Source organism: Misgurnus anguillicaudatus, chromosome 2, assembly GCF_027580225.2.
Source record: "Misgurnus anguillicaudatus chromosome 2, ASM2758022v2, whole genome shotgun sequence".
In the NCBI taxonomy this organism is placed as follows: domain Eukaryota; kingdom Metazoa; phylum Chordata; class Actinopteri; order Cypriniformes; family Cobitidae; genus Misgurnus; species Misgurnus anguillicaudatus.
The window spans coordinates 13695527-13720956 of NC_073338.2; the positions used below are offsets into that span (position 1 = coordinate 13695527).

The 25430-nt window shown below is 36.8% G+C and overlaps 2 protein-coding genes across 4 annotated transcripts in view; one reads left to right on the forward strand and one right to left on the reverse strand.

Moving 5' to 3' along the window:
• Positions 1–9090, forward strand: part of dspa (desmoplakin a) — a 29922-nt gene extending 20832 nt beyond the window's left edge. For both annotated transcript variants that reach the window (XM_073872988.1, XM_073872984.1), the window contains 9 exons: positions 1178–1356; positions 1491–1629; positions 1863–2056; positions 2846–3008; positions 3273–3356; positions 3446–3553; positions 3654–3752; positions 3963–5789; positions 6155–9090. In XM_073872988.1, the coding sequence (XP_073729089.1) occupies positions 1178–1356; positions 1491–1629; positions 1863–2056; positions 2846–3008; positions 3273–3356; positions 3446–3553; positions 3654–3752; positions 3963–5789; positions 6155–8599 (5238 nt within the window). In that variant the 3' untranslated portion in view covers positions 8600–9090. The remainder of the gene's footprint in view (positions 1–1177; positions 1357–1490; positions 1630–1862; positions 2057–2845; positions 3009–3272; positions 3357–3445; positions 3554–3653; positions 3753–3962; positions 5790–6154) is intronic.
• A 3965-nt stretch (positions 9091–13055) lies between these two features.
• LOC129441799 (transcription factor HES-1-B) lies at positions 13056–15130 on the reverse strand. Of its 2 annotated transcripts, none has more exons than XM_073872990.1 (4): positions 14667–15130; positions 14455–14550; positions 14281–14368; positions 13056–13997 (listed from the first exon to the last, which is right to left on the reverse strand). In XM_073872990.1, exons 1-4 carry the CDS (start codon positions 14811–14813, stop codon positions 13573–13575), a joined length of 756 nt encoding a protein of 251 aa, XP_073729091.1. In that variant the 5' UTR covers positions 14814–15130; the 3' UTR covers positions 13056–13572. The 2 variants fall into 2 exon arrangements, with proteins under 2 accessions (XP_073729091.1, XP_055057463.2); XM_055201488.2 differs by having other exon boundaries at positions 14455–14553.
• Between the last annotated feature and the right edge of the window lie 10300 nt (positions 15131–25430).

Here is a 25430-nt window from a genome sequence, read left to right on the forward strand (position 1 = left end):
CAACATGGCCGAACTTACAAAAATCCAATAATTTCTCAATAGATAAAATCAACCCCAGCCCAAGTCATAAGCCATTTCAACTTGGATATTCATCACAATACAGAAAAGATGACAAACACTACTTCAGTTTCATGGCGACTTTAATATCGACTGAGTATTGATATAGTTTCCACCATCGGGCAATAACTATGATCACATTACAGATTAACAGAAGTATTTTACCTCTATTGGTACACATTTTCAATTTTTAGCAATTTTGTATTCATTATTTGAGGATGCTATGCGTCATTTGATGTATTTGAAATATTTACGTTGTTAGATACAAAATATAAAACATTTTTTTGCAATAATAATATAGACTGCCGAAAAATTCACAAAATATCAGTGGCGGCTCGTGATTGCTTATTCGAGGGGGGCAAATTCAAAATAAGTGTTCGGAGTGTCATGTGTGTTGCTTGTTTTTCAAAATATGTGTTTGTTGCATCAAGTAAACCATGTGCATCACGTGTCTTGTCAAAATAAGTGTCTGCTGCACACGCGTCAAAACCGTTTATGAGACGCTCACCTTAACGAAATACACACAATACACTCCCTTAACAGTAAACTCTGATTACGCATGCTTTTTATGTGAGTATCTGGCAAACGCGAGCATCTCTTTTATCATAAACCCTTTAGACGCATCTGCAGCAGGCACTTATTTTGACAAGAAGACAAATGATGCACATATGATCACTTGGTGCGCAGAACACATATTTTATAATTACGAACCACACAGATGACGGGCAACATACATGTTGTGTAGAACTTCGCATCGAGCGCCCTCGAAAAAAGAGTCACTGGCCACTACTGCGAAATATTATACAAATTAACTTTAGATCAGTCATTGGTTTGACCTGTCTCTATGTTTCTTCCCCTTTCTCTCAATATCAATATGAGCTATCACTATATTCTAATTGATCGACCACTAATAGCAAGTATTGGATCATGGTTTGTTTATAATAAACTATCTATGATGTTTTATTCCCTTGTGAACAAATTTTTACTTATAAGCATATTATTCTTAGCCACAGGTTTGGACTTTAAAGTCAAAATGATTGTTTATGATTCCATATTCATTCTGATTCAAGCATCATGACAGTAATTTTCCTAACAGTCTGTTTCTTCTCTGTTATTTCAGGGTGTGCATCGTGATCTGGACACCATCCGTGACGAGTACCTGCGCCTGAGAGAAAAGATTTTGAGAGAGCTGGAGGGCAGCACTAACGCTGAGCAAACCCGCTTCCTGCGCACCGAACTGGACCACATCAACCAGAAACTGGGCAACCTGCAAAGCTTCTCAGCTGCATATATCCAGAGGCAAGAACATTTACTGTAATCTAGTCCAACAGGACAATGTTATAATAGTCAAGCTTGTCTTAAAACTTGGGCGTGGGTGTCTTGAGAGATCGTCTCTTAATGTTCTTATCAGAATTTATCTTTAATATCTTCAGGCTCACTGCTCTTCAAGCTATGCTGCAGGGCGTACTGCAGGCCGAGGACATCATTAAAGTCCACGAAGCTCGTCTAACAGAGAAGGAAACCTCTGCTCTTGATCCAAATGAATTGGAGAAATACAGCATGACTTTGAAGGTGAACTTACATTTACACATTTAGCAGATGCTTTTAGGGACTCACAGTGCCAGTCGATCTGTGCTGTACATTTAATCAGTATGCATGCATTGGGATCAAACCAATGATCTTTGCGCTACTAATGCAATGTTCTACAATAAATATTTACTATATATCTGAACAAGTCTGCTGATTAACTATGAACTAAGTATATATATATATATATATATATATATATATATGTGCCTCTGAAGAGCATGAAAGCTGAGCTGGAGCAGAAGAAAGGTGTTTTGAAGACTATGGAGTCTGAGCTGTCCAAGGCTATCCAATTCAATAATCAGATCAGCCAGTCTTACCATCAGTGTGACGTTGACCTGTCCAGATACACAGAACTGGTCGGACAGATGACAGACCGGTGGCGTCGAATTGTGGCCCAGATTGATAGCAGGTAACGTGCGCTGCTGATTCTTGCTGCTGATTTTATTTGAGAAGTCGTTGAACACACAAAAAACTTTTTTCATTGGTTTGAGTACAGCTCAGTCATCTTAAATGAGTACAGTGTACTGTTTAGGGGTGTCACGATTCTCCAAATCCTCGATTCAATTTTATTTTCGTTTTTAAGGTCATGGTTCAATTCGAATCTCGGTTTTTACCTTTTTAACAGGTTGCTATGCCATTTTTAGACAAGACTTTTATGAATTATAATATCTGACCTTGAACCCCAAGATGCCCTGCCATGTTAGTCATGCTGCCAGTAAATGCAAATGCAAAATAATATACAAAACTATATGATCAGGGGTGTATAAAGACCTTTCATAATGAGCCGTTATGTGTTTATTACCTTAGAATGAGATGTTTTTACCTACATACACGGAGGGTCCCCTTACATGGAAGTCGCCATTTTGGGGCACCATGTTTCTACAGAAGCCCTTAACGGACAAACTTTTTTTACTAAGTTGTCTCCGACGATGACACGGTTGTCCGGTGGCGGCTAACGTAGCTGCTGTATGCGTTTCAAAAGCGAGGGGTGAGCAGTGGACTGAGCCGTTCGTTGCAATGCCCAACCTCACCACTAGATGTTGTAGAAATTTGCCTTTAATTTCGATCAATTTTGAAATCGTGACACCCTTAGTACTGTTCAGGTTTACAGTGTTCTTATCTTGTCCTGAACGTCAGCATGCAATCACAGATGCTGTGAGTATCAACTGTATTTTTTATCTTTCTCTTTGTTTCTCAGGACTTGGGACTTGGAAAAACAGTCGAAACAACTGAATCACTACAAGCAGACAAGTGGCGCGATAAACAAATGGATTGATGAGACACGTCAGCGTCAAAATTCCCTCCAGATTACTAAATTCAACAATTTGGAGAAACTAATGGACCACCTGAACCAACAAAAAGTTAGTAACCGAATGTCCTAGTCAAAAACCTGCGTTTAGTCCATTTTGTGAACTCCAAAATCTAGGGAAATCAAACAAAGCTTTGAATTTACTTCTTTGTTAAAAACCGGTAAATGGATTATATTGCGCAGTCATTGCCTTTTTTGAACAGATTTATAATTCATGTTTATTCCCAGAAATGTATTGAATTTGATAAAATCATTAGTTTAGGGTTACGTTTACATCAAGTAATTCTGATCAATTTATATTTCTTCTAATAAACAGGCGCTGTATTCTGAGATAAAAGGAAAGAAAGAAAAACTGGATGGTGTGGTTACTGATGCTGACACATGTGCTGCCTCCATCAAGGTGAATGACATGAAATGTGCTTCATTTACACCAAGTGTTCTGCGCTGAAAGTCTTCTCAGTACTTCATTACATCTTGTTGTATTTATAGGACTATGAGCTCCAGCTGGCTTCCTACAGTTCAGGTTTGGAGACGCTCCTCAACATTCCCATCAAAAGGACTATGCTGCAGTCTCCAGCCACTGAACTGAGACAGGAGGTAATGATAGTATATTCGAAAGCGAAATGCTTAAGTTGTTTTTAATGCATAATTGCATTCGTTTTTCTACCACTGCTGATATGTAACTGTTTTAATGAAGGCAACGGAGATGCATTCACGCTACATAGAGCTCTTGACCCAGTCGGGTGACTACTACAAGTTTCTTGGGGAGATGCTGAAAAGCATGGAGGAATTAAAGGTAATAAACTGTATAATAAGACAATATATGTTGTAAATATATATGTATATATATTTGGACAAAAACAATGCTGTAATAGCGTATAAAAGTATCATACAGCAAAAAATTAAACTGGGTTAAACTATAACTAAAGTAAGGTTAAAATGTAAGACTTTCTTGTTTTACATCTCTCAATAATGCATTTAATGTGGAACTTGTGTTTTTGATTAGATGCGCAACACTAAAATTGAACTTTTGGAGGAGGAGCTGAGGCGCCTGAAGGATGACCTCAAAGATCAAACCCAAAAGAACAAGTCACTGGAGGATAATCTGGCACGTTTTCGTCTGGAGCTCAACCAGTCTAAAGAACAAGTAATATCTTTGGAGCAGGTGAAGAGAACCCAGGTTATTCAGGTCAACGCTACAAAAGACAGCCTGGACAGCACCCAGAACCAGCTAAAGAGCTTACAAGACGAGTTGTCACGCCTCACATTTGCTATTGAAGAGGAGAAACGCAAGCGGAGGCTGGCTGAGGAACGTTACACCACCCAACAGGAAGAGTATGATCTCACTATCCGCAGGAGACAGAAGGAACTGGACGATCTCAACCAGTCGAAAAATCAATTTGAAAGGGCCATCAAAGATAAAGAGCGGGAGATCGAAAGGCTTAAAATGCAGCTGGAGGATGAAGCCTCTCGACGCTCTGCAGCAGAGTCAGAGACCTCAAAGGTAAGATCACAGTTGAGCCAGGAGATTAATAAACTAAAGCAAACTTATGAATCTGAGATCCACATCACCAAGACCAGTGTGCTCATGACGGCACAGCAGAAGGAAGAGGAATCTGCGAACCTGAAACTCAAGTTGGATAGACTAAGTTCAGAGAAGAGAGACCTGGAGGAAGAACTTAGAAAGCTGAAGCTCTCTTTCAGTCGCACAGAAGAAGCAAGGATAAAAGCAGAACAGGAGGCACTTCAACAGAGGTCTTCAGTAACAGAGACTAGCAAGTTGAAAAAGGATATGGAGTCACAGATTCAGATCACAATACGTCAAAAAGAAGAGATTGAAATGAGATACAAGGCAGAACTGACAGAGGCTAACAAAGCTGCTCAGGATAGGGCCCGTCAGATTACCTTGTTAACACAGAACCTTGAAGAAGAGGCCAGAAAAAGAAGGGCCCTGGAGGTTGAGAACCAAAGCCTCAAAAAAACTCAAACCGAACTTCTTTCCAAGCAAACATCCACCACTGAGGTGATTAACAAACTGAAGATCTCAGAGCAAGAGTTGCTGGTCATCAAGCGAGAGATGGAGAGGCAAACAAACGAGAGGAGCAAGTCGGAACAGAACGCCACCATACTGCAGAGTCGCATGAGTGAACTGCAGTCCAAGATGAATGCGTTGCAGGCCGAATTGGACAAAGAGAGGAAGAATACACAGGAGGAACTCACAAGGAGAAAGCGAATTGAAACAGAGCTGGAGAGGGTAAATCAAACTTGCCGCGAATACACCACTACTATCAACACTCTACGGGTCAGCCAGGAGAAGGAAAGTGCTTCGGGACGCAAGTATGACCAGGAGATTCGTGGTCTAAGAGATGATTTGGACAGAAGTCAGAGGGAGTATAAGGTTACGGTAGAGAATTTGACCAGGGTGAATGCTGAATTCAAGGCCTTGCAGCAGCAGCTTACTCAGGAACAGGCCCGTGCCCGTGAGGCCACTCAACGCAACGATTCTCTCTATAAGACTATAGAAGAGAAGAGTCGTATGCTAAATGAGAGCACCAATGAGATTGAGAAGCTGAAGAGCCTCACTCAGAACCTTACCAAAGAACGTCTGCGGCTAGAGGAAGAGCTGAGGAGTCTGCGAATGGAGAGGGATGACTTTCAAAGAGGCCTGAGCACCATCGAAAGCGAAAGTGCATCACGATTGTCGGCCATTCAGTTCCAGTTACAAACCAGCAATAACAGGGCACTGGAACTGCAAGAACTAATCAATGAACTGACTAAAGAGAGAGAAAGTTTAAGGGTGGAAATTTCTCAAATCCAAAAGCAGTTCTCTGAGGTATTTTTTTTTTCAGAGAGAACTGAATTTTTTTATCTGAATCAGACGAATCACAATTCATCGCATTTTTGGCTTATATGAAAACTGCTTTGCTGAATAATTTTTCAGTGACCTTTGAAATAACCTTCACTGCATATAACCATCACGGCTTAGTGCATGCTTGCAAATTAATTTTCATTAATTTTGGCAAAAATTCAATTGATTTCAAATTCAATTGAATTTTTTTTCAAGGTCATAACTCATTTAACCTCTGTTTGCATGACTTGTTTTTTTGTCCAAACCACATCAATTAATTTCTAAATTGTGTTGTATTACATAAATCTGTAATTGGCCTTTAATGAACCACTTTTCTCTTCTGTTTCCAGACATCCCTGATGATCCAAAGGTCTGAGACCAAGTACAAAGATGTCATGCAAGAGAGAGACAGTCTCTTGGCCAAACTGAAAATGCTGGACCAGGACCAAGGAAAGCAGCAGCGATATGAAGATGAGCTCAGACGCATCAAAGTCTCCCTAGAATCTGAGACCAAACAGAAGCAACGTCTCCAGGATGAAATTGACAGAATTAACAAAGAGTTCATGTACTGCAAAAGCCAATACGAGTTGAAAGAAAGCCAGATCAGGCAGAGAGAGGCAGATAAAGACAAAGCAGAGAGAGACAGGGCTGCCCTTCTCATTGAGATTGAAAAATTGACTAATGAGCTGAGGAATGTGGAGGGGCGCTACAAGAGTCGTATGGAGACCTCAGAGAGGGAAATTCTGGAGCTCACTCGGATAAGGCAGTCTTTAGAAATAGAATTGCAGAAGTTGCAACAACGTCCAGTCGCATGTCCTAGATGTTCACAGACTAAATGTGAGGGGTTGAATATAACAGTGAAAGGTCTCCGTTCCGAGGTCTCGATTACCGAGCTTGTAAATTCCAACTTGCTGGATGAAACAGATTTGGTTCAAATCAACCAAGGAACACTAACAAGTAAAGATATCGAGGACAGGCTCAAAATGTACCTAGGTGGTTCTTCTTGTATCGCTGGTATTTTCGATGAGGCCAATAACAGGGTCATGCCCATTTACCAGGCCATGAAAGAAGGTCTACTTCGACGGGGAACCACACTAGAGCTCCTAGAGGCCCAGGCAGCCTCTGGTTTCATAATTGATCCGGTCAACAATGTCTGCATGACGGTAGAGGAAGCATGGAGGAGGGGTCTCGTGGGACAGGAGTTTAAAGACAAACTACTGTCTGCCGAGCGGGCCGTCACCGGATACAAAGATCCCGCAACTGGAAAAATCATCTCACTCTTCCAAGCTATTGAAAAAGAAGTGATAGAAAAGGGTCATGGAATTCGACTGCTGGAGGCACAGATAGCTAGTGGCGGCATCATCGATCCGAAAGGAAGCCATCGAATTGACGTGGAAGTGGCTTACCAGAAAGGTTACTTTGACCATGAAATGAATGACATTTTGTCATATGAGGGTGATGACACCAAAGGTTTTTTTGACCCCAACACCCATGAAAACCTTACATATCTGCAACTAAAGAAGAGATGCATCACAGATCCTAAGAGCGGCCTCGTTCTTTTGCCTCTAAAAGACAAGAAAAAGCCACCGCCAACAACAACTCAAAAGAACACGCTTCGCAAGAGAAGAGTGGTCATTGTAGACCCCGACACAGGGAAAGAGATGACTGTACGGGAAGCGTATCATCGGGAGTTGATTGACTACGACACTTTCCTGGAACTTTCTGAACAAGAGTGTGAGTGGGAAGAGATCACCATCTCAGGATCTGATGGCAGCAAACGTGTAGTTCTAGTGGATCGCAAGACTGGAAGCCAGTATGATGTTCAAGAGTCACTAGACAGGGGCATTATTGATAGACAAAGCTTGGAAAGGTATCGTAATGGAACTATGACTCTCACTGAGTTTGCAAGTATGATCACCAGTAAAACCAGCAGCTCTGAGCTTGCCATCTGCTCCAGCAGTCCTGAAGATGTCGCTACTTGCAGCAGTCCCACGCCGTCTTCTCCAACTGTCCGCAAGCGTTTCGCTAGCGTATCCATCACACTCTCGCCTCCATCTGATATTTTTGATGACCAGAGCCCTGTGGGAGCCATCTTTGATACAGAGACTCTAGAAAAGATAACCATTCCTGAGGCCCATCGACGTGGTATAGTGGACACCATCACTGCTCAAAGGCTCTTGGAAGCTCAAGTTTGTACTGGAGGAATCGTAAACCCAGCCACTGGCCAGAGACTCTCTGTGAAAGATGCCGTACAACAAAGCATCATTGATGATGACATGGCTTTAAAACTGAAACCAGCACAGAAGGCTTATTATGGTTTTGAGGATGTGAAGACCAAGAGGAAACTGTCTGCCGCTGAGGCCATGAAGGAGAAATGGCTGCCTTATGAGGCAGGCCAGAGGTTCCTGGAGTTCCAGTATCTGACCGGAGGACTCATAGAGCCAGAAACTGGCCGGCGGGTGAGCATCGAAGAAGCCATCCGAAAAGGATGGCTTGATGGTAAAGGTGCACAAAAGCTGCAGGATACGAGGAACTACATTAAGAACCTTACCTGTCCTAAAACCAAACTTAAAATCTCATACAAAGATGCAATGGATAACTGCATGGTGGAGGAGAACAACGGTATGAAGATGCTCCAGGCTACTTCTATGTCTTCAAAGGGCATAAGCAGCCCCTACAACGTGTCCTCGAGTCCAAGCTCTCGCCCAGGATCTAGAGCAGGATCTCGTACTGGCTCGCGCAGAGGCAGTGTTGACTACTCCTCTTCAGTTAGTTTTAGTTATATGACATCTTAGTTAGACATTTGTTTGTAATCCCTAGGCTTAGTATGTATAAAGCAAGTTTGAAAGAGGTTTTTATTCATGATTTAGGTGTGGGTTTCAGATACAGAATATGAACTGACATCAGTTAGCATAAAAAATATACACTGACTAACAGATTAGCTTCTAATCTCTAAACTTATGATGATACATTTTCTTGGGTGTTTGTTAAGATGTGTTTTTTTGTTTACTAATGTGATGGATTAAAGTGATTATTTACTCAATGGGAATTTTAGATTTTTATGACATTTAGCATATTGTTTTTACAAATATTTTCCAGTTGGTTTATTTGGTATATGGCATCATTTTCAGACATTTTCTTTTACTTTAAACTAAATTGTCAGCTTGCATATTATCAACATGTATCTAGAAACATAAAAGCTGAAATTTGCTTTAATTGTTTAACCTGATTGTTTTTATGTAAGGTAATATGAACAATAAAGCATCTTATTCTATCAAAATATAAAGCATTCTTGTCTCCATCACTTATTATGTGGTTTATTCAAAAGTCAACATTTGTTTGACTATATTGACAGAGTTATATCATATTAGTGAAAATACAGGGGAAAAGTAAGGATCAAGCTTAAAAAAAATGATGCTTTTAAATCTCAAAATATTGTCCGTAGGCTACACTTGACAGCCGCAGCCTAGGCATAAATCTTAGGGGGCAGGTCCCCCACCTGAGGGTTGTCCCAATGTCCCCACCTAAAACAATGTGTATTATAAATAAAATAATATGTGTGTTTATATATAATCACTTTGTTTAGTGCCGCAACAACCGGAAGTATTTTCATTAAAATGCAGCATGCCTGCCACAGCAGGGAGTATTTCAGGTCTTCAGCAGAACTAATATGATTCATGTCTCCTTGTTCTCTGCGAGTCATTAAAGAAAACCACTAATAAAACGGCTCAGTAAACAAGACTGAGTCACAGGGGGATTGTCTTCCAGAGGCGGCTGCTCTCCACACCGTGCCAGGCCACATTTGCCTAGTCATTCTTCCATTGAAAAATGGGCGGATATTTCTGACATGAGGAGACTGGGTCAAGGCTTGTGGGAGGATAGGATCGGCCTGTGAACTCAATAGATCTCTTTTATCCTAGTTGCTATTCATAGAATTAAAGCGCTTTCTCTATCATGTGATGTCATCATAACTAGACCCCAACAGCCCTTCACTATGACCATTAGACCTATTTTGGTCAAACAAGTGCAGCATCTTTTAGTTAAGGAAATGAGATGATCAGAAATTTGCATGATGGGGCACACCTTTGTGTAGTTTCACCGCAGGTAGGAGTGATCTGTTAGATCATCTTTATTTTTACTGTTCAAGATCAGACAAACACAGAACGTCATTAAAGTCCCTTTTAAATGTATTATATTGTTTGTAAAATAATTCATTGTTTCCAGCTGATCAGCATATGATTTGATAGTTTCACAATAATAGGCTTTATGCCCAGCTGCACTACTTCCTGAACTTCAGCCAGCTCGTTGTTTCCTGTTTTCAGTTTGTCCAATAATGGCAGACAGGAAACAAGGAGCTGGCTGAAGTTCAGGAAGTAGTGCAGCTGGGCATAAAGCCTATTGACTGTGATCAAATATATATCCTTAATTTCCCTATTTTCTGTTTCTGCCAAACAAAGAACTAGTTTAAGAAAAGGTACAACATATTAAATGCATGAAATTAGGGGTAAGGAAATCTCTTACAAGTTTAAATGATGTATTTCTGTAAAGGGTTATGAGTTAGACATTATATGTCAATGCTTGTGTTCTTCAGGGTCTGTCTGTTCAAATAAACAGTGAAGTAGATTAACGTTTTTTTGTCAGCAGGGTGCTAAACTGCATTAAACTTCTTTGATGCATGAGATGTAAATCAATTGATAAGCTTGCTCCTTCAATAGACCTCAACTATGAGACAGCATGCTGGGTAATATAGTCCATTCGAGACCCCCATATCTGGAAAAGTCATGACTTTTTTTGTGTCACAAACATGGGACTCCTGCTAGGCTGTTTAAGAAAACAATAAATGTGAATTTTTGAATTCCTATTTGAGCGTAATAGTTACAATAACAGAGAATTTCTCAAGCCATATAATGCACAATTGCTAATGTCAAATATTTTGAATTGGCACAATATCAAGACAGATATCTTTTGATATATTGTTGTTTACTTAAAAAAAAAACAGTCCAGTAAGCAGCAATGACCTTTATTCTGCAATGAAAATGTAAGAATATAATTTTTTTAAAAAACAATTGTTTTCCTTAACTTGGCACTTATACTCAAAAGGGCTATTGTACCATTTAATAGAAAATCATTACATTTTAATAATAGAAAAATAGTCAAAATAAAGTTTTTTTTTAGGTTGGTTTTACAATCATTAAAGGCAGAATAGGCAGGAATTATCTAAAAAAACTTTTTTACAAATTTGTTTAAACTGACTTTATATATCAATACATAAGTAAAATGTAAGTACTCTGAAAAAGAGAGTATAAAAATCGAGTGTCTGTATACCTCTCAGCACTGTTTTAAACACAGCTAACTTTTCCATTCACTCCACCCCCTCCCTTCTGGGTTTCTTCTTAAGCCACGCCCCCAAAACACATGAACGCGCGAATTACCTCAGACAAGCGGAGAGGAAGGAGCGCGGTGCATGTAATAACATCAAGTCACAATCACATGTAATAATACACCTAACTTTATCACTAGGAATATAAACAGATGGCTTTTATAAACGGATGGCTTTTAGTACTCACTATTAAGCCAGTGTTTTGCATGGAAGAGTTTCTGTGATGAAAGCATTGTTGACTCTGACGAGGACTACACTCCGGAGACAATACCGCTACCGCATCATCGACTCGAGGAAAAGCCACGCGATATTTCCTCTCGTTTGATTGCTTCATTTATTCCTTTTTTGTCTTCGCTGACTGGATATGCAGGTACTGTAAGATGTGAATGCAGTTTCTGTGAGTTGTGAATGCTATTTCTCTGCTGTACTGTTGCTCTTCCTATTGCCTCGTGCACGTTCAAATCAATCGGGTGTGCGCATGTCTGGGCAGATCCCTTAGCAACGGGTGGAGCCATGGTCGCGAGAGAGAGTGATATTTGAGCAAGCTAATCATATGTTTCGTCCCGGATGGAAATAATTAACTGTGTTTAACACAGTTGTGAGAGGCCCACAGACACTCGAGTTCCACACTCTCTTTTTTAGAGTACTTACATCCCAATTATGCATTTGTATATAAAGACAGTTTAGACAAACTTGTGGGGAAGTTTTTTGGATGGTTCCTGCCTACCCTGCCTTTAATTGTAAAAGTATGACAGGTATAACAGATTTCTTGTTGCGTACGATTTCAAATATTTTCTCATTTTTCAATTGAGGTGCTTTAACGGAAAAAAAAACCTAACATTTTGATTTTATTCAGACATTTAAATGTCAATGGTTACATTAACTCTTTTCTTTATTTTTTGTAAAACTGTTTATGCAATTTGATTGATGAGAGTTTTTGTGTGGCCACCCGTCATGCTTTACTGCCTCTTTACCTGAAGATTTGTCCGCATGCCATGCAGTGTCATCATGGATAAAACACCACTGGAAAGTGTTTTATGACATTTTATAAAGGACATTAATTTATCATATAATTCTGTTGTAATTAAACCTCAGAAAAATAATGCTACCAAACAATAGCAATGCATTGTATAATTTGTTTTAGAATCTTTTATGGCATGCATTTTCTTTGGGGGCACCACACAAGGGGGGCACACACCAAAAAGTTTAAGAACCACTGGGTCAAAGGATAGAATCACACACATACATAGATAATCAGTCTAAGTTAATGCATAGGGTGGACATTTTATGTCAGTACTTTATTTAAATATTTATAAAAAATTATGTGCTTGGGTCAGTCTTGACCTGTTTTAAAATCTCTAACATGAAACAAAATTAAAATGAAACATTACTTTTAAATTTGAAGAGTTTCGTTGCAAAACGAGATAAATCCGTTTTTTTAATTGTTCAGAAATCTTGTTTTTTGGTTGTGCATTCCAATTAATATAAATTCAACTGCAGTTGGTTTGTTTTGATTTAAACTTTCATAACTTAAAAAATACAGCTAAGTAGCACCATAAACAAAATAATAACATGATAACATAATAATAAACATGTTTTGACAAAAATGTTAAAAAATTGATTTATCTCGTTTTGCAAAGAAAATCTTCATTTGATCAAAAGTTTCAAAGTACAAGAGTTACCAAATTGTAGGAATGATCTAATTCATATTCAAGAGTTGAAGCTCCGCCCTCCCCATCACATACACACTTCTCAGACCTATACACCTGTTGCATTTTGTCCGAACTTCAAATAAACTTATTTTATACTTTAAAACTAACCTTAATATATGAACTCTGTAAAACCTTTAAGACTAGCCCATTTTCTTAAGAAATTTAACTGTCTTAAATGTATCTTAACATTTTAATACCAACTCAAACGGTATTTGATGCACAAAATAAGTAATGATAAACGTATAAAATTGGATACTGTCGCAAACGTATACATTGAGACAGCTAAAAAGCAGAGATAAAAAATGATAACGACAATAAATCGCCCATAAATCCTATAAGAAAAAATCTAAATAAGAATAAGATGTCTCTAAAACTCTAGACAAATGACCAAACTAAAAGTAAACTTTCTCTGGCTGGCACACAGTCTAAGCAAAATTGCAAGATGATTCAAAATAATTTTCAATAAATTAAATTAAAACATGCTTTATTATTCAATAGTAAACAATATTCCATGTAAAAATACATTTCTGTTTACATCTCTAAAAAAACTAATAAACTCTCTGTTTTTTATTTATAGGTGAATGCATGTGCCAAAACTGGTAGTTCTGCTGGTAAATAAAAGAAAATCTTCTGGTAATGTATTTTTTACATTGCTGTACAAAGTTTTTGGGAGGCCCTACCAAGGTCTCCAAAGGGAGTCTAGGGCATTTACCTGCACGCTTGGGGACACGCCAGCCTGAGGCGCGTCGTTACGTCGCTCGGTCAAGCCAATACTGGATGAACTGGGTATCAAAAGACCGAAAGTCCCATCACTTGACGGCACAAACTGGAGACCGTTGTGTAATTTTGAAACATCTGATTGCAAAATAAAAAGTGGACCGTTCACTTGCTGCATCTCAGGTTTAAGAGCGCATGCGCCCAAGTGATGCTGTGGCTGAAACGAAATAAAGTCCATGTGTGAAACGCAGCTGGCCAGATGTGAGAGAAGCCTGGTCTTCACTTTAGGGTCCACACCCTCATGCGTGGACATAAACCGGATCACTTCGTTCATGCATTCGCAAAATCCAGCTCTGTACTTGCCAAGCATGGGTAGGCTGTTCCCTAATATAAATAAAATGCAATGGCAAGTTCCATTAATAAACATATTGTTTAATTGAAATGCATTGTAAAAAGCAGTAACTCGGACTATTTCCACATAAACAACGAAATAAAAAGTATATTTATTTGTCACCAGGTTGATTCAGTAATATTTTAGGTTACCTTAATGTTTTAAATTTTTTGATCACAAGTGTAGAGAATTTGTCATTGAAAATGAGTTCAACTTAATGACTTTTTTGGTTCATAAAATTTTACCCAAAATATAAATATATATAAAGAAACGTACGAGTTATTTGTGCTCTTTGCAGATTTTTTAAGTGCATCACTGTCATTTCAAGAATATCTGCTTTTTCCAATTTGGAGTGCCGAGATGTCTGAAAGAAGAAAAAACAACAATTGTAGCACATACCAAATTAACAATAATGTATAATTTCATTTAATAAGAAAATTACTAACTTACATCTTTATTAAGTGCCTCCAAAATAAGCGTCTTCAGTTGACCAAGGCTGTTATTTATTCGTGCGCGTCTCCTTTTTTCCATTATTGGTTTTGAGGACTTCTGGAAATAAAGAAAATAAATAACATTTACTTCTCATTTCTAATCAAAAACGTCTATTTATTTACCCACAAGGATTATACTTAATATTTTATGGATTGTAAATTTCTATTTACCTTCCTGTGCTGTAAAGCTGTGATGGATTTTTCAGATTTCGTATTAAACGTCATGTTAAGCGCGCATCTTTGCTCGTGGCCCGGGATGGAGCCCGTGAGCTTAGGTGTAATTTTACACTGAGTACCTCCAGACATCATTGAAGTCATGCCAAATACTTTTCAATAACCTCTAGACGTATTTTGTCTGTAGTATCCGCGTAAAATCGCTATTTACAAGTAAATATATCAGTAAAATTATAATAAGGCCTTTGCAAAAGTCATCATAAAAACGCTCCAGAACTTGTCCTTGCGTTAAAGTCCGTGCCGTGGTGTCGTCTGCCCCAGTGACAAAGTTGTGCAGATCAAGTCCTCTTAACAGCTGAGTAGGTGGGCACTGCGCGTGACTCGTGCGTGGTCTTTTAAAACTCCGCTCCTGCGCATTTCCACCAATCATCATGATCCCTGGAGGACGCGTGGTACGCAGCGCACAATTGGTTTTCAAGCACGGTACTCTGCAACCATACAGTAGGCAACCAAAGGCGTGGTTTCGTTTTCACGCCTTCTTTATGGATCAATCACAATGGCAATTAGAATTGAGCTTTGATAGCCCAATCACAATGTATTGCCAAAATGAATTAAAGAAAAAGTCATCACGTTATACAAAGTTTACCAACACAACTTTTACAGAAAACAGGAAAAACGACGAAATAATAAAGAACAATTTATTCAAGATTAATATTTTGCACAATTTGTGATTCTTGACTGTGATGCTAAAGTGTTTCATACTGTGCCAATTGAAAAGACACTATGTTGTTTTAGTGTAAGATACGGCTCACGACTTTATTTATTTATTGTTGACAAGGTAAAAATACATCACTTAAAGTATTAGCTAACTTCTTAATTAGCAGTATTTCTTGAGCTACACCCCAAACCATAAAATATAGGTTTAAGGATATGTTTAAATCCTTTATACCAAGTATGACTGAAACAACAATGCTTGCCTTAAAGCAAAAAAAAAAAAAAAAAAAAACTTAATAAAAAGGAAAGTGATGCACAACCTAAAAAATGTTGATTTTTGCTAAATAATTTAAAGAAAGTTAATATTTTTTACACAAGCAAAACACATCTCTGCTATAAATAAACACTAAACGTTTGTTTGTGAAACCTTTCTCATACAATTCAAGTGACAAATTGCAAACAGACAGAGGGTTTGTTGTAACACTTGCTAGAAATTTTTATTTGAACATAAATAATTCAACACTATCTGTATATTGTTTTTTGTAATAAATACTTTGCTGCCTTAAATTTTTCGTTGAATCAAGTTGGATTTACAAGTCATTTCAACTTACTATGTTTTATCTTGACTTGAGATGAGTTGTTACAAGTGAGTTGTTATAACTTATACAATTAAGTTGACTTTTCTTAACTATATTTTATAAGTTGTGACAACTCATCTCTGTTGACATGACTTGTTGATTTAACAAAAAATTTAAGGCAGCAAAGTATTTTTTACAGTGTAGATATCCACACATCAACACTCGGTGCTATATAGCACCAAAAGTGGTTCTTTGCTCGTAATCATAGAAGAACCGTTTTTAGTGCCATATAGCACCGGTGAAGCACCTGTGTAGAACCATATAGTGCTATGTAGAACCAAATGTGGTGCTATAGTGGTGCTATATGGCCCCTATTTGGTTCTACACAGGTGCTTCACTGGTGCTTCACCGGTGCTATATGGCACTAAAAACGGTTCTTCTATGGTTACGATTCAAATCAACAGTTTTGGTGCTATATAGCACCGTTTGTTTTTTTAGAGTGAATTTATCAATCCAATCCATTCTTCATTCAATGTATCAGTCCATATGGATAGATAATTTTGAAAGGGCCACACAATTGTGACAAAAATTCCTAAATGTCAGTCATTTTCCCTGATATTTACCGTTATCATTTTAATGAATAGAACTCACACTGTTTTCATTTCATTGTCATTGTATAAAAACTAACCACGCAGTGTGAAAATGTTTAAAAGTCTAGCAAACAGTTATTCATTACGAAAACATGTCAAAACTAAAATAACCATGAGTTAGTTTGTGCCCCATTCAGTCATGCTTAATGTCATCATTTCAATTGCATTTTTAACAAACTAATGTTTGTTTTCCCATATAAGCTGACCTGAAAGGCAATAATTGAAACCTTATCAGTTTCATAAATACGGTGCACGTCTTTATTCTGAGTTTTCCATCTAACTGCGGGTGCAGAATACTTCTCATAGCATCAGTACAAGGAGACTGAAGAAAGCACCATCCCTTCCTTCAGCATAATCGTTCACCAATGAGCCGGACAATTTGTTCATTCTTCTGCGAACCATTTTCCCACGTCAAGATTTGATTGTATTTGAAAAGGGAAACGCTGTTGCCTCATGCTCTTCATCTTGACGGCTTGGCCTTTTTGCTCAGTTCCTCTTCATTTCTCTAACCCTCAAACCTCTGCCCTGGCCTACCAGAACAAACACCATTTATGCTGTCAGTCTGAACCTCAAAAGGGCTGCCCTCTGAATTTTGACTAACCCATAAGCCAACAACAGCCAGACAGGCTAACCTATTTGGGTATCTTACCACATAATTACTATACTTGCATTTGCATTAGGCACACAGTCTTAGTCTCCATAAATGTGTATGGCAACACTTATTATTATTATCATTATTATTTATGACATATAGCGAAGCTTTTCATAATAAAAGTTTTTATAAAGTAAAAAACTGTAAAGATTATATTCTAAAATATCTAGGGCTGTCAAAAGATTAATCGCGATTATTAAAAACCAAAATAAAAGTTTGTGTTTACATAACATATGTGTGGGTACTGTGTATAATTATTATTTATATATAAAAACGTTCATGTAGATATTTAAGAAAAATTGGTTATATTTATATATAAAATATTTATATTTATATATAATATAATTTATATAAATGTATATACAGTATTTAAATGCAAATATTTTACATGAATGTGTGTGTTTTTATATATACATAATATTTACACACAGCACACACACACATATGTTATGTAAACACAAACTTTTATTTTGGATGCGATTAATCGCGATTAATCTTTTGACAGCCTTAAAAATATCTTTAGTCAGATATCTAAATTGTTGTACTTCTGGTGTATGTGTTGTGAACTTGTGATAGATTTTGTTTTCACTGTGACGGATACACAAGACTTTCACACAGACTGCTGTTTTGGGGCATCACCCAAAGTGACCCCTCTTCTCAAAGTCATTGTTTCGAACTGAGGATCATATAAATAGAAGCGGAAGAGGCGTCACGCGACTGACAGACGGTTCCGATTCTCATTGTTGATATTAGATTGATGAGGCTTGGGAGCTCTTCGGCTGATGTCCAAAAACTGAATTCACATCAGGGTTAAAACCTGATTTAAGAAGGGTCGGGGTCTGCTTTGACATTCAAGTTTTCTTGCCGAACTCCAATGAGATGTTCCAGAGTGGCTCTTCAACACTCGAAGAGGTTAAAGATCATGTGTGAACTCGAGCTGCCTCACACAAGTTCAACTCAATGGACTGTGAGAAAAAAACTCAAATACACATAGATATGTAAATATGTTCGAAAACACACCATTATACTTTTCTATCTCAATTAGGGTTTGCAGATTTCCAAGGAGATTTAAACATTGAATCTTTTAAAAAAAGATATATAGCCAATATTTTGTTTGTATGTATCTGGTTTCTTAAGTCTGGTAAGATTTGACACAGATTTTTGTTTTACCAGAAAATCCTCACATTTCTGTGAAAAACCACTGACGTCTATTTCCATTTGTAAGATAAGAAGCTGTGACTAACGATATCCAATTTAACACCCCAGATAGCAAGCGCATGTGGGCCACTTCAGGCAAAGATGCGGCACTGCTGGCCTTCTTATGGCCCGAATAAAAGGGATGTGAACCTAAAGTGGCTCACATGTAAAATAGCAAAAATGGGCCAAATAATTCAAATCACATGTGGGCCTTTTTAGGCAAAGATGCGGTGCTCACGGCAACATGCCATCTGAATATGAACCAAAAGTGGCCAATCCGACAAATTGTCCCAAATGGCCCAAATATCAAACTACAAATATGGGCCACCGTTGGCAAAAATGCTGCACTTCAGACACGGCCTAATCTTGGAATAAACTAAATGTGGCCCTCACATGTTGCAGCAAATGTGGCCCAGTTCTTTAAAAAAACATATCCAGTTTTGGCAAAGATATGGCACAGTAAGCGCCGGCTCATGTGGGTGTGAGTCTGAAGTGGTCCGCATACCCAACAGAGAAAAGTTCTAAGAACGTTCCCTGAAAGTTCCCAACGTTCCCAAAAACACTCTGTCAACATAGAAAGTAACAAAAAAATGGTTTAAAAAACATTTTTAAACATTATGACAATGTCATGTTTTAATATTCACAAAATGTTTAAAACAATACCTGTTTTTATATTGACTTGTTTACTTGTTATGTAAATGATAGAGAAACATTGTATTTTATCATTTTAAAACTGTTATAAAACATTATTTCTGAATGTTCAGTAAAATATATTGCTGTAGAAAACACAATTCACTTATTAGATTTATATGTTGATGTTTTGTTTCATTTTAACTCACCATTATGGTGATCAGTGTTTGTTTTAAGTGGACTGTTTAGTTGGACTCTTGGTGACAAAGAAAATTGTAAAAAGTTCATTATTTGTCCATGTTGCAGTGCATGCTGGGAGTCCTGAATGAGATTTGTAATTTGTTAATGCCCAGCATGCATTGCAGCTTTTGGCTGACATGTGGCATTGCACTGGCTTCTTTGTGGTTGAGATCTGGCAGACTGAAGTGGACCACCCAAGTGCCATCAAAATATGCCAGGTGTGGGCCAGAGCAAGGTGTTGGATCTGGGCCAAAATCAAAATCAACTGTTACCCAGATTTGGGCCATATTGGCATTATTTGTTTTGTGCATTGCTGACATGTGGCATTTCTATGGTTTGCTTGTGGTAAAGATCTGGAAAACAGGGGTGGACCGCTCAAGTGCCAAAAGTGCCAAAGGTGGGCCAGATGAAAGTGTCAGATGTGAGCCAGATCTGGGCCACAGCAATTTTTCTATCTTGGACAGCAATGTTGGATTTTTAAGATTACATTTGGGCACAGACTCCATGCTGAGATACAACTACTGAAGGACTACAGTTACATGTAATGTCACATACAGAAAATTTTCCCATAACACTAAGCGTTCCTGTGAAAAAAAATATAGAGATAACTAAGTGGCAGCCACAAGGTACAGACATCTGTCAAACTGTTGCAATTTCAGTTCGACACCAAAACTTGATCAACTCTATGTGCCAGCATGAAGACGTAATAGCAAGATCGGAAAAAATAAAATAAATAAAATGCAATTATTAGTTCATGTTAATTTTAGCATGTACTAATACATTTTTAAAATATATTTTTTTTAACTGTTAACATTAGTTAATGCACAATGAACTGACTTGAACAATTGTATTGGCATTTACTAACATTAATAAAGTTTAATAAATGCTGGAAAATATTGATCATTGATACAGTAGTTCATGTTGGCTAATGCACTAAATAAATAACCTTACTGTAAAGTGTTACGGAGATATTATTAATTAATAAAGTTTACTTTTATGTGGTTTATTGGTAGCATCTTGACTCTCCTAATTTTGCCAAGTGGTTGATGTCCTCAGGGCAACATTATGTTGACCCTGGGACAATATTTCAACCAACCAATCAGATTTCAGAAATACATTTACAGGATTAGCTGCTTCAAGACCATTGATTTTCACTATCATTTCACTATGATTTTAGGGTTTGGTTGTGGTTAGGGTTGGGGGTGGGTTTAGGTTTTATTTACAAAAATGTTGTCCTTGGGTCAGCACAATATGTTGCCCTGAGGACATCTCTCACTTTGCAAAATCAGGTCGAGCAAACAATCTTATACAAAAACAACAAAAGGAATAATGTCAAAAAGTGCATTATTTCTATTTATATCTTACATTTTATTAACCCCGTTTCAAAAGGAATTGATATAAGTGAAATACTTTCACAAGTACTGATTCATGCTGCATTTTTTTTATTAAGCTTTTAGTGATGTTTACAGACCTGAAGAAAACTGAAAACCTCATGTGAAAAAACAACACTCACTGTACGCAGGGTGACAAGTTAACTGAAAGTTTTTAGGGAAGTGAAAGCTCTATAAAAAGCACAGTTAAGATGGTCTGTGTTTGATAATAATTATTTCATAAAATTGCTAACTTCCATTTAAATAATAATATTTCTTGAAGTTGTTCTGAAACAAGACTTCATTCTAGGCAAATATTATGCATCAGTTGCTAATCCCCTCACTATTGATACTGTTGTAGACCTCTATGCTGTATGTGAGTGGAACCACAGTTAGGCCCTGATCACACCAAGAATGATAGATTTTAAAATAAAAATACACCAAATTTTAGCCACACTGCAAAAATGAGTTTCTTCCTTAGTATTTTTGTCTTGTTAGAAATATCTAAAAATTCTTAAATCAAGATGTATTTTCTTGATTAGCAAATGACCTAAGAAAATAAGTCTAGTTTTTAGACAAAACATATCTAATTAAAAAATGTACTTAAATAAAATAAAAATTTACTTAAAACAAGCACAAAAAAAATCTCCCAATAGAATAAAACATTTTTGCTGAATTTTTCTTGTATTAAGTAAATTCAAGAAAAAATGTCTTATTCCATTTTATGCTTGTTTTAAGCACAAATTCACTTAAATTTGATATGTTTTGTCTAAAAACTATAGGTCTTTGCTAATTAATAAGTAAGAAAATAATTTTTTTGCAGTGCATGATATTATTAAAAGAAAACACCACCGTTTGTCAATATTTTAATATGTTCTTACCTTAACTTAGACGAGTTATTACATAGCTATCTTTTTTCAATGCTTACACTTCATCTTTGTACAGCGCATTGTGAATGTGTTAGCATTTAGATCCTTAGGATCCAAACAGGGATAAATTAGAAGCCACTAAACACTTCCATGTTTTCCCTATTTAAAGACTGTTACACGAGTAAGAATGATGGCACAAAATAAAGCGTGGTGATTTTTTAAGCGGATAAAAATGGGAACTATATTGTATGGCGGAGGAGCACTTCGACCTCTGGCCCAGTAACATCATCACTTCCTCTCTCGCTCAAACTCAGTGAGAGGGGGAGTGATGATGTTACTGAAAAAGTCTTAAATAAATAAATGTACTTGTCAATATTAACACTGATTATCATTATCTCTGGACTACAAGAGTTTTTCCTAACAAAGGCCTAACCAATAATCCAGTGAGACAGCACACTAATCCAAACACAAGCACATGAGCACTACTTGAGCAAACAATCTGACAATAAATCCACTTCACTCCAGAGTCTAGTGTAAGAAAGGATACAGAAGCCTAAAGTGACTTTTATGTAGACATAAGTGTTTGAAGATGGAAAATATCACCAAACTACATCACATTATTACTGTAATCTATCAGTATATAACTTGTTGTGCACAACATGAAACTTGCTTCATGAGAAAAGAGAGACTTGTGACGCAATCGTTTTGGTTTCAACTGAAATGAGAGGACTGACTCTCTCAGCGAGCGAGGTTACTCCTCAAAGTGACTCCACTTGTTTGCTCCTCCGCTCCCCGCTTTGACCCACGTTCCCACAAAGAGCTTCCCAGTCAGAGCCCATTGGAGGCCTGCGGGCCTTTTGTCTGGTTCAGATCCTTCAGACAAGCAAGTCTGTGTGCTAAGCACGTGGGACAAGATTAGTGACAAACGTGCCCAGGGAGAGGGTCCGAAAGAATCACCCGGGTGATGTCGCTGAATACATTTACCTACCTCAGTGTCCTTTCACGCTGCCTTTTGTTTTTGCCTGGGACAAAGAGACCTGTAAGTGGAGGAAAGAAGCGAGCGAGGCTTTGGACGGGAAATCTTCAGACCCCACAGCGCCCACCTCCGATGAAAATATGGTTGTTTGTAAAGGGTGTGGAGATGATGAGGAAGATGAGCTGCTTCTTTCCTGCCAGTGTGGCCACTGCTGGCACCCCAGAAAAATTAAAGCGGTGTTAAAGTGCAAAGTTTCCTGGTCACATGTTGATTATGAGCTACTTGACAATCACTTTCTAATGTAAGATATTAATCTTTAACTGGAGAAGAATCTGCCTCATATGTTCAGGAAGACGTCTACAGATACAGTAATACAAAGTCATATTACTCATTATTCCTTTCTTATATTGATGCCTGGTTTTGAATTGGGAATGTGTAGGAGGGTGATTCTCACGAAACCATTGAAACACCACGCCACTAATGATTTTAGCTTTAAAATGTGTAATATAGTAACATTAAAAAGCATCAGAATTAACACAATACTGTGTTCTACCTTGCACAATGTGTGATTTCATAAGAATTTATAATTGTAAATTTGATCTCATTTTCTGCTGAAATTCTCATTACCGCAATGTGTCCGGCTGTGTTTGAACATGCGTTATGTTGTAATTTAATCAAATTAACACAAAAATATTAAGAAAAATAAATAAATGGATGTTTTGCTAGACTACTTTAGATGACAGAAAAAATATTTACTGAATATTCATGTATAATAATAATAATGAAGAAAAATTAGGAAAATGATGTGTCCATGCCTGATGTTCTCATCCTCCGCAACACTTTTTAAGAACAGTTTAAGCACACATACAGAATTTTAATAAAGTTTGATTTTGAGTGACCAAGCACATGGACTAGTTACTTCAAGATGGCTACCAGGTAAGATCATTTTTTACAGTTAATTTGAAATATTGTCTTGTCAGAATGCTTACACAACATTTTGATGATCATTACCGCAACAGATGCTTATTAAATGTTCATTTAATTAATAGAAGCATAATACTTTGATTTTAAATGCATGTGCAGAATCTCCAAATTATGTTCTTTCAGGTTTGTCATGTCATTTTGAAAATATGTCAGTGTTGATGTTTTCTGACTGTTGCGGTAATGAGATTTTTTAGGACTAATTTTTTTAATTATGTTACAAAAAGTGTTAAATGATAAGTAAAAGTTTTTAAATTAATGTTCCCATTTACTCCAGACTTTGTTTTTTAATGTCTGGTGGGAAAAAAAACTTTAAGCAATTTTTACATTTTCATGCTTGACATTTTTAAAACCAAGTTTTCGTGAGAATCACCCAGGAATGCTAAAATGAAAGTAAAAGTCCTGAAAGTTTTGATTCTTGTTCTTTTATTTATCAAGGACTGGGTTGTTTGAATGCTAGATGTATTGTATATACAGTAATATTGCTCATGCTGCTGAAGTACAGTAAAGGTGCTGAAGTGATGATCTACTGCAATATTTTATTTCATCTAATTACTCTTAATTTAGATGTTTACTCACCTTGGGTACCTATATGGAAAAATACATAAGTTCTTTCATTCTTTTTTTATTCGTTCGTTCATTTATTTATTTATTCATTCATTATTTCTTTCATGCTTTATTTCTTTCTTTCTCTATTTTCTTTCTCTTTCTTTCCTTTTTCTAGGTCTTTCTTTCTTTCCTAACTTCTTTCATTTATTCTTTCCTTCTTTTTCATTCATTTTGTTCGTTCTTTATGTCTTTACTTTTTTCATTCAATCGTTTATTCAATTAGGCTATTTATTCATTCATTATTTCTTCTATGCTTTCTTTCTCTTTTGTCTTTCTCTTTCTTTTCGTTTTCTATTTCTTTCTTTACTTCTTTCTTTCTTTCATTTGTTCATTCTTTTATTTATTCTTTCTTCATTCATTCATTCATTCATTTGTTTGTTCGTCACGTTCGTTCATTCATTATTTATTTATTTCACGCTTTATTGCTTTCTTTCTCTTTCTGTCCTTTTTTCTAGTTTTTTCTTTACTTCTTTCTTTCTTAGTTTGAACATTCTTTCTGGACTTCTTTTACTTTCTTTCATTGATTCTTTCTTTATTCATTCGTTTGTTTGTTCATTCATTATTTTTCATGCTTTATTTCTTTCCTTTTTCTAGTTCATTCTTTACTTCTTTCTTTCCTTTGTTAATTCGTTCTTTCTTTCTTACTTTTACTTTCTTTCATTCATTCTTTCATTATTCATTAATTTGTTCGTTTGTTCATTCATACATTCATTATTTCTTTAATGCTTTCTTTCTTTCTCTTTCCTTTTTTAATAGTTCTCTTTCCTTCTTTCTTTCTTTTGTTTTCTGTCTTTCTTTACTTCTTTTATTCTTTCTCTTTCTTTCCTTTTTTCTAGTTCTTTCTCTTTCCTTCTTTATTTTGTTCTCTATCTTTCTTTACTTCTTTTATTCTTTCTTTCTTTCTCATTAATTCCTTCTTTCTTTTTACATTTTTTCTTTCTTTTGTTCTCTATCTTTCTTTACTTCCTTTATTCTTTCTTTCTTTCTCTTTACTACTTTCTTTCTGGCTTTCCTTACTTCTTTCATTTACTCTTTTCTTTCTTTCTTTCATTCTCTTTCCTTCTTTTTTCATTCTCTATCTTTCTTTCCTTCTTTTTTCGTTCTCTATCTTTCTTTACTTCTTTTATTGTTTCTTTCTCATTCTTTTTTATTTCTTTTGTTCTTTATCTTTCTTTACTTCTTTCATTCTTTCTTTCTCATTCCTTCTTTTTTCATTTTTTCTTTCTTTCGTTCTCTATCTTTCTTTTCATCTTTTATTCTTTCTTACTTTCTCTTTACTACTTTCTTTCTTGGCT

What these genes read in the sequence shown, in the direction of transcription:
- LOC129441799 (XM_055201488.2), bottom strand. Translation starts at nt 14,813, where the DNA reads ATGACTTCAATGATGTCTGGAGGTACTCAGTGTAAAATTACACCTAAG. An exon ending in CAGCTTTACAGCACAGGAAG is followed by an intron (nt 14,554 to 14,666) that starts GTAAATAGAAAT and finishes CTTTATTTCCAG; the next exon opens with AAGTCCTCAAAACCAATAAT. An exon ending in TGGAGGCACTTAATAAAGAT is followed by an intron (nt 14,369 to 14,454) that starts GTAAGTTAGTAA and finishes TTCTTCTTTCAG; the next exon opens with ACATCTCGGCACTCCAAATT.